The sequence below is a fragment of the Lactuca saligna genome, chromosome 6 (assembly GCF_052625555.1).
Source record: "Lactuca saligna cultivar CGN05327 chromosome 6, ASM5262555v1, whole genome shotgun sequence".
NCBI classification, from domain to species: Eukaryota; Viridiplantae; Streptophyta; class Magnoliopsida; order Asterales; family Asteraceae; genus Lactuca; species Lactuca saligna.
In genome coordinates, this window is record NC_136422.1 from 30,381,644 (window position 1) to 30,390,059 (window position 8,416).

Genomic DNA, 8,416 nt, shown 5'->3' on the forward strand with positions numbered 1-8,416 from the left:
ACAATCTAGTTATTTCAATTTTACTAGAGACCAAATCTACATACAAACATTAGTCAAAAAGACCATAAATCCAAAAAAAAAAAAAACGGGGTTTAATCCAAAACCCCCAAAAAATGCATACTACAAAGATCATTTTTACAATTTTGTCCAACTTCAAACAATTAACGGCTATGAACACTTTGGTTCTATACCATGAAGATTTACGGTTATAAAAGGCTACTGTTTTATTATCAATGAAAAACGACACTTACAATCAAAGAAAAAGAAGACTACAATTATGTAAAAGCATCTAAGAAAAAAAAGGCCAAACAACCCATAAGCTAAAAAGGCAAAATAAATATATGCCTTTAATGTTTAATAGCAAAATAAATGTCCTAACATAAATATATGCTGCTACACATACATGAATTTACATAATAACTGAGAAATATAAATACTACTAATCATCAATCATCAAGAAAGTATACATTCTTTTCTAAAAGGTTGAGGTTTCATAAATGATAAAACCGTAGTTTGTGAATATCATTTTAGAGTGTGTATGTGTTATCTGTTCTAGATAAAAATAAATAAATAAATAACATTAATCCAACTCAATAACCCGAAATATGAATAACAGCCCCTTAACACCAAGATCTTCCCGTTGCACAATACAACAAAAATCAATGTATACAACATCTTCCTTACGTTATACAAAAAATTACACAAAACATATCATATAAGAAAACTTCTATTATCTTTACCATCTTGCCTCCCTTCTATAGCAGCAAAATTACCATATAGCCCCTAAAACTCCCACTGCGTCCACAAATTTCCTCCAACAAGCCGACTACACATCTATACAAACCATGCAAGGGTAAAAATGTCTTTTACTAACATCCATCCTTTAATCCCTCTTCTATATTTACCTCCAACTTCAAAAATCATCAAGTTTTCACATTCTTCGAAGGCCAAATTCTCGAAAGCCAAACAGAGTTTCCAAAAATGATGTCCATAAACCTTCTCTTCCTTTTACTAGGCATGTCCTTCAATGTCTTTTTACCCTCAGCGGACCCCACAAAAACCTTTTCCGGTTCAATGGGTTCAACCTTATGAACAACCACCGGCTCTACGACCGGACCATTTCCAGGTGGCGGTCTAGGACTGGCTCCTTCCGGTGCACCACCACCCCCAACAAGCTCATTAACCATCTCCAACACCTCACTCATTTTTGGCCTTCCTTTTGGGTTCTTTGACAAACACTTATTAGCTATAATCGATAATTTTTGTGCTGTTTTCATCGAGTATTTTCCTTCCAATCTAGAATCAACAATCATCCGGAACTTTCTAGAGTCAAGATACGGTTTCACCCATTCTAGAAGCTTTTGTTCGCCTTTTGGACGATTTCGATCCAGTGGTCGCCTACCCGTGATAAGCTCGTAGAGAAACACACCGTAGCTCCACACGTCACTTTGGGATCTGAGTCGACCGGTTTGGATGTATTCAGGAGCCGCGTATCCCATGGTTCCTACAACCGCGGTGGAGACATGAGTTAGTCCTTCTTCGGGACCTAACCGAGCTAATCCAAAATCTGAAAGCTTCGCGTTCCATTTTTCATCTAGAAGAATGTTGGATGATTTGAAATCTCGGAAGATGATCTACATAAACATAGGACAAAACAAAGTTATTTGTTAAGTACAAATGTAGTATGATATTGTTAATTGTCTCACATCAGCTAGACATGAGACCTAACTCTATATATGTTTCTTTTTTTCCCTTTGAGGTTATGTTTGGCGTAGAATGATATTGTTAATTGTCTCACATCGGTGTCACACATCCGTTAGACACTGAGACCTAACTCTACATATGTTTTTTTTTCCTTCTAAGGTTATGTTTGGCGTAGACTAATATTGTTAATTGTCTCACATCATGTCACATCAGACCTAACTCTACATATGTTTCTTTTTTCCTTTAAGGTTATGTTTGGCGTAGAATGATATTGTTAATTGTAGCACATCAATGTCACATCAGCTACAACAAGACCTAACTCTACATATGATTCTTTTTTCCCTTTATGGTTATGTTTGGCGCGTTAGCCGAAAAACTAGAAACTTTTAGTTTATAAGCTAGCTTATAAGCTAATATATAAGCTACATTAAGCTGTTTTTGAGGTTTTAACAAACACTAAATTGCAATATGATTACAAAATAAGATAGCCTATTCGCGTCAAAAATAGCCTTAAATCATGTATACATATTAGTTGTTTCTTTTCAAGACCGAATAAACAAATTTCACAATATTCGTCAATTTCAACAATATTCATCGGTTGTAACATGAGAAGAGTTGAGATGAAGAAAGAAGAAAGGCAAAAGGTAAAAGGTTAGTGTTTTGATACATTTAGGGGATGTTTCTTTTTTACTCAATGAGCTTAATTGATGAAACCCTTAATCTAGACAACTATACAAGTTGTTTCATTTTTACTTAATTGAGACTGAACGATTTAATGGGTTAAAGAAAAAACTCGGCTTACTATCTATATTAACAAACCAACCATTTACCATTTTACCTATTTGTACTTTTTCCCTTTTAACTCTTTAGGTTAAAATTGATAAATATTCTGACATTTGTTTTTTAGTCTCAATCAAAACAGTTTATTCAGTCTTAGATTAACGGCTTATACACTTTAGATAAAAAAGAAACTACCATTCATATGAAAGAAGATAGAAATGGTAAAAATACCTGAAAGCCCATTTCCTCGTGTAAATAAGTCAACCCACGAGCAGCATCTTGAGCTACTTTAAGTCTCATACTCCATGAAAGTGTTTCTTCATTCTTAGCACATAAATGATCCTCGACACTTCCATTCGGCATATATTCGTAAACAAGAAGCCTTTGAATACCTCTTTCATCATCTTCTGCACAATACCCGATTAATTTCACCAAATTCGGGTGTTCGACAATCCCAAGAACATTCACCTCCGTCACCCACTCCTTATGTCCCTATCAGATCAAAATTCCCAAATTCGAAACCAGAATCAGAAACCAGAATCCAATCAAGAAACTCGATCTAAAGTTCTTGAAATCTTACCTGTAACCCTCGTCGGCTGAGCTGTTTAACGGCGACACGAAGCTTTTTCGTCGGGTCTTGATCGGATTTAATGGCGCCGATGTAGACACACCCGAAACCACCTTCGCCGATCTTTGCTGATCGGCTGAAGCCATTGGTGGCTGATTTGAGTTCGGGGAAAGTGAAGACTCGAAGATTACTTGGTCTCTGTGAAAAACTAGGAACATTAGACCTTGTTCCAATCGATTCTGTGCTTACGTCGGAAACATTTTGGGAGTTTAATCCTGTCGTCCATGATCTTCTCACATCAGGATCTGTAAATATGGAAGTAAAAGATTGAACTGATATCGATTTCGTTGGAGTTTTTGCGGCTTCGTCTTTTTCGTTGCAGTACGAGAATGGAAAACACTTCATGGCCTCCCAAAACTTATCGTCCCCACTGTAAAAAAAAATGGATTTTTGTCAGCATTCTTCAGAGAATAGTTCGAATGACATACTTTTTTATGAAATGGATTAGATTTTTTCTTTAAAATCATTGTTTTTTTGGAAGGTTTTTATGTGAAAATAGCTTAAAAGTTGATAATCTTACTGTTGAAGGATAGATGATGCATAATTTAGCATACCCATTTAACAAAAACTCAAATTTTATACAAAAATCGAACAGAGAATCGAATATTCATAATAATTATTTGTAAAGAAGTGAAAAATCAAAGAGATTTAAGAAAAGAACCCACCTTTAATCAGATATGGAATCAGTCAGCTTCCCAGAAGTGAATCCGAATCTTGTTCTTTTTGGGATCAAACCATGGAACCCTATCTGGATTATGCAAAATAACACCATATAATCAAGAAATTGAGATGAGAAACCATTTCAAGATTAAAAATTTACAGTCAAACTGAAGAACCCATGTTGAATCAACGACAATTTATGTGATTAGGTGGAGAAAAGCGTAGAAACTATACAAAACGTCATACCTGAATCAGCTTAAAACTGGATATGATTGTATAAAATCATCTCCACACAGGTGTCCTCGACTTTTTGAGTAAGAAATAATTAAAGAAAGCTCGAAAAGGAGAGAAGGACAAGGAGGACAAGATGAGAGAGAGTATGGAAAGGGTTAGCTGGAAAACAAATCTATAGATAAAACTAGCTGAAAAGTCAAGATAACTACAGTGTGTAAAAGATTGAATTCTGTTATTAATTGTATTTTATAATATAAATTAATGTGTTATTAAATTTTTAGTTACGATTATACTGCGTTTAATGGAAACGTAATCCTACATCGATTATATTACTAACACATGTTAGTATACTTTACGTTTTATTATAGTTATAAATATAAAATTTAATAATTTAACAAAAACATTTATCATTTTCTGATCGTTTATGAAGACATTTTTATCTTTGTATTCATAAACATAAAACATGTCAAGTATTACGTCTAATCAAATATATATTTTCGGAGATTTGTAACAAAATATCATTTAAATCGGAATGATCTTTTAATAGTCTGAAAAGGATTTACAGTAAAGACGAAATTGAGAGGAAGGTGTGTGAATGGGGTCAAGTCAACGAAAGGGAAATGTGGGTAGCTGGTAGCCCAAAAGATTAACACCCTTTTATTCAGAAAATAAATAAAGAAAAGATTGCTTTTGTGATTAAGAAAGAATAGAATATATTTTAGTTCATCTTTTATAGGTTAGAACTTAGACATAATTATAAAACATTCAAAAGTCAAAACGACTATTATCTTTAAGTTTTTTAAAAGAACTATCTTAATATATTAGCACGAGTGTTTAAGAGTTTTTTGGTTTTTAGTTTCTTAAGAAAAACTCACCTAAAAAAATATCTGACGATGACAATGATCGTTTAGTATTTAGACTAAACAAAAATTTCAAAATCAAGAGCAATATTGATAAATTTTCAACAACAAACTCTAAAAGTAAATGTTACCTGCTATCCAGCAACTGTTATATATATATATATATATATATATATATATATATATATATATATATATATATATATATATATATATATATATATATGAGGTTAGATGTATCAGATTTTTTGAAACTTGAGGACGCAATCATAATCATTCATTTTGGATATCAAAAATATATTTTTAAAATGTAAAATAAATGAAAATTTTTAGAAAAAAAAAATTAATATATTATTTTCATCAATTGTTATTCAAAAGTAATTCAAAATATATGTGAAATATTCTAATAGAATATTTTATTATAAATATTCAAATCGAATTTTTAGATTGTTAAAATATTCTATCAAAATATTAAACTATAAATATTCAAAAAATTCTAATACAATATTAGAATATTTAACAAATCTAAAAATTTAAGTAAAATATTATAATATTTTAACATATCTACTAATTTTAGTAGAATATTAGAATATTCTAACATTTTACAAATTCAATTTGATTATTTACAGTGTAATATTATATTAGAATACTTCACTCATATTTCGAAAAAAAAATGATGATTTTTATTTTTTTATTTTTAATATTTTTTTGGATAAATTAAATAACGAAAATAATATTTAAGAAAAAAAGAATTTTGGGATTTATCCTTTTGTTTTGTATTTTTTTTTTATCTCCAATATGAGTGACTAGAATCGCATCATCATGTCTCACAAAATTAGCATAGTCTAAAATGAACCTCTGTGTGTGTGTGTGTGTGTATATATATATATATATATATATATATATATATATATATAAACAAATGCAAATAATCATAAAAAATACCACATTTTTTATATATGCATAAAAAATAATCTAATTTTTTTTATTTGTTTCGGGAATAACATATAGTCAGGGAGTTGATTTTTCTACATTACCTTTTGATTCGTTACATGTGTCTAATTATACATCTTAACCCACTTTCATCTGCATAAGATGAAGATTTGTGTATTCTAGTGGAGTTTTATTTATTTCTCAACATGTATTACTTTAGGTAGTATGTAAATCAACATGTTATTTTGCAGCTTAAGTCAGTTGTCATGGTATTCTATTTTTACTGGCTTTTATAGATTGATATTGAATTACTTTGATCTATAACTTCTCGAGTATTCACATCAAAATTGATTTTTCATGTGAAACCTAATTAATTAAAGTATAAAATGTGAATAGGAGGCATTATAGAACCACCAAGACAAAGAACCCATATGATTATGTGCTTATTTTTATGCCTAATAATTAGCGCTTTCAGACGTAGAACACATATGAAGAGCAGAGATGAAGAAATGCAAATGATAAACACAAACAAACATGCATACATAGAAACAAACATGTGTAATGCCCCGACTCTCATGTACTAATTTTATAGCTTTAATTTTCATAAATTGCAAGGTCTACTCGACGAGTTGGATGCCCTGACTCGCCGAGTAGAGGCGGATTGGACCACGTGTATAAGTGACCTACTCGCCGAGTCCAAGATAGGACTCGACGAGTAGGAGCTGGAGGATGAAACCCTAATTTTTGGGGATTTGCATCATATTTAAAGGATCATTAGTCTCCTTTAGTCCCTTAAAGCCTCTTGAGAGTCTAGCAAACCCTAATCCGTGTATGTGCTCCATTCTTGTGTGTTTTAAGCTTTGGACGGTGGATCTTAGTGAGAAGAGCTTGGAGAGAAAGTGGCTAAAAGCAAGGAACGTGTGGGGATCTGAAATCTACCTCAGTTAGCATCTTTTGGAAGGTATCAAGTTGTTACCTTGTGTCACACCCCCGAACTAATGATGACGGAAACGTCCGGGGATGGAGGACTTCATGTGTAGTATCATCACAACGAGTATAATAGTGCTCAAGGTATATACAACCGTCATAAATATAATTGAAAATGTTACACCATAGTATGAGTTTACATGTTTCAAAATCAATTACACTATGATGATAAAATAAACTATTTGATGCTTTAACGTCCCATCCTCAAAAGTTGTGGGTTCATGTTGTCACACCCCCAAACCAAGGATCGCGGAAATGTCCGGGGTGGCGGACTTCATGTATAGTATCACAACAACGAGTATAATAGTGCTCAAAGTAATTACAACCAATCATAAATATAATCAAGAAAGAATTACATGGTTTCAATTATTACATATTTTAATGATTGATCATGACATGATATAAAAATAGTTGTTCAACGTCGTAGTGTTCCCTCCTCAAAAGCTTGTGGTTACTTGGTTTCGTTGATTTCCTGAGAATACAAGTAATTTTGAAAAAGTGTCAATAATTAAGTTGGTGAGTTCATAAGCTTTTTAGATAAAGAGTTTGGAAACCGTTCTTTGTAATGTGTTGTGTGTTACCAAGAAGAATCCAATATTTTCCTTATAAAATTTATGTGGTCCTAAATCCCAGGACCAAGAATAAACAAGTATTTTCCATACTTAATGATATAAAAGTGGTTTTAAATGGCATAAAACCCTTTTAGAGTTGAGGAATATCCCGTAATGAATTACGTGTAGTCTTAAATACCAAGACCGAAAGTGTATTGTAATATCCGTACTTATTGATATAGAAAGTGATTTTTAATTGACATAAAACCCCTTTTGATTAAATGATATGAAATTTTGTAAAAATCACCATAAATTGTAGAAAAATCGTGTGGAGATGTGAAAGTAGTCATTTTAAAGCTAAGAACTGGAATTACTTGCACCTCAAACAGTTTTGAAAACTAAAATGTTTAAGTTGCCCAAAACAATCCGTGAATGGAGTTGAACTTTTATGATGAAGACTGTTAAATGAGTTTAGTTGTGTTCTTGGTGTTATAACTTGTATTCCCCCCCCCCCCCCCCTAAAACTTAAGAAAAACATGAAAAGATAGGGGTATGAACTCACATTATATGATTTTAGTGGGTGAATGTTGAAGATGAAAAGTGTTCAACTCAAGAACACTTAAAGGATCACTTGAAGATTCGAAGATCTAACATGAATGTGATGATGTTTGTGTAAAATATTTATGATTTGAGTAAGAGGGAATGTAATAAACATAAGGAGGGTGATGAAACTTACCAAAAATGAGAGAAAACTTGATGATCAGCCCTTAAATCTCGAATTTGACTGAGAGGATTTGAGAGAAAAGTGGTGTTTGATACTTGGTGGAAATGAGGAAAATGAGTGAAGTGAAGAGCGAGAGAGAGGGTTTTCCAGCTCATTTGGATGTGGGTTTGCTGGGAAATGAGTGGGGTGCTACCATGAGGTGACTAGGAGTGGTGGGGAGTACAATAGCTAGTCAAAGGAATAGGCGTGGGGTGGTTGTTTGTGTCAAATAGTATGGCAAGATCCACACTCCACCTCAAGATCTCACTTAATAGATTTTATTCTTAAATAAATATTTCCATAAAAATATGTTTAA

The 8,416-nt window shown here is 32.3% G+C and overlaps 1 protein-coding gene across 2 annotated transcripts; it reads right to left on the bottom strand.

Moving 5' to 3' along the window:
- Nucleotides 1–606: 606 nt before the first annotated feature.
- On the bottom strand, nt 607–4,170 carry LOC145000231 (serine/threonine-protein kinase PCRK1-like). Of its 2 annotated transcripts, XM_078959422.1 has the most exons (5): nt 4,019–4,170; nt 3,778–3,860; nt 3,065–3,482; nt 2,716–2,976; nt 607–1,634 (listed from the first exon to the last, which is right to left on the bottom strand). In XM_078959422.1, the coding sequence occupies exons 3-5, from the start codon at nt 3,455–3,457 to the stop codon at nt 924–926; spliced, it is 1,365 nt and encodes a 454-aa protein (XP_078815548.1). In that variant the 5' UTR covers nt 3,458–3,482; nt 3,778–3,860; nt 4,019–4,170; the 3' UTR covers nt 607–923. The 2 variants fall into 2 exon arrangements, with proteins under 2 accessions (XP_078815548.1, XP_078815549.1); XM_078959423.1 differs by lacking the exon at nt 4,019–4,170 and having other exon boundaries at nt 3,778–4,000.
- Nucleotides 4,171–8,416: the final 4,246 nt, after the last annotated feature.

Bases quoted from the DNA above. Each gene is read 5' to 3' on its own strand.
- LOC145000231 (XM_078959422.1), bottom strand. From the start codon at position 3,457: ATGAAGTGTTTTCCATTCTCGTACTGCAACGAAAAAGACGAAGCCGCA. The intron at 2,977-3,064 runs GTAAGATTTCAA...TTGATCTGATAG, and splicing joins TCAGCCGACGAGGGTTACAG to GGACATAAGGAGTGGGTGAC. The intron at 1,635-2,715 runs GTATTTTTACCA...ATGTTTATGTAG, and splicing joins ACGAGGAAATGGGCTTTCAG to ATCATCTTCCGAGATTTCAA.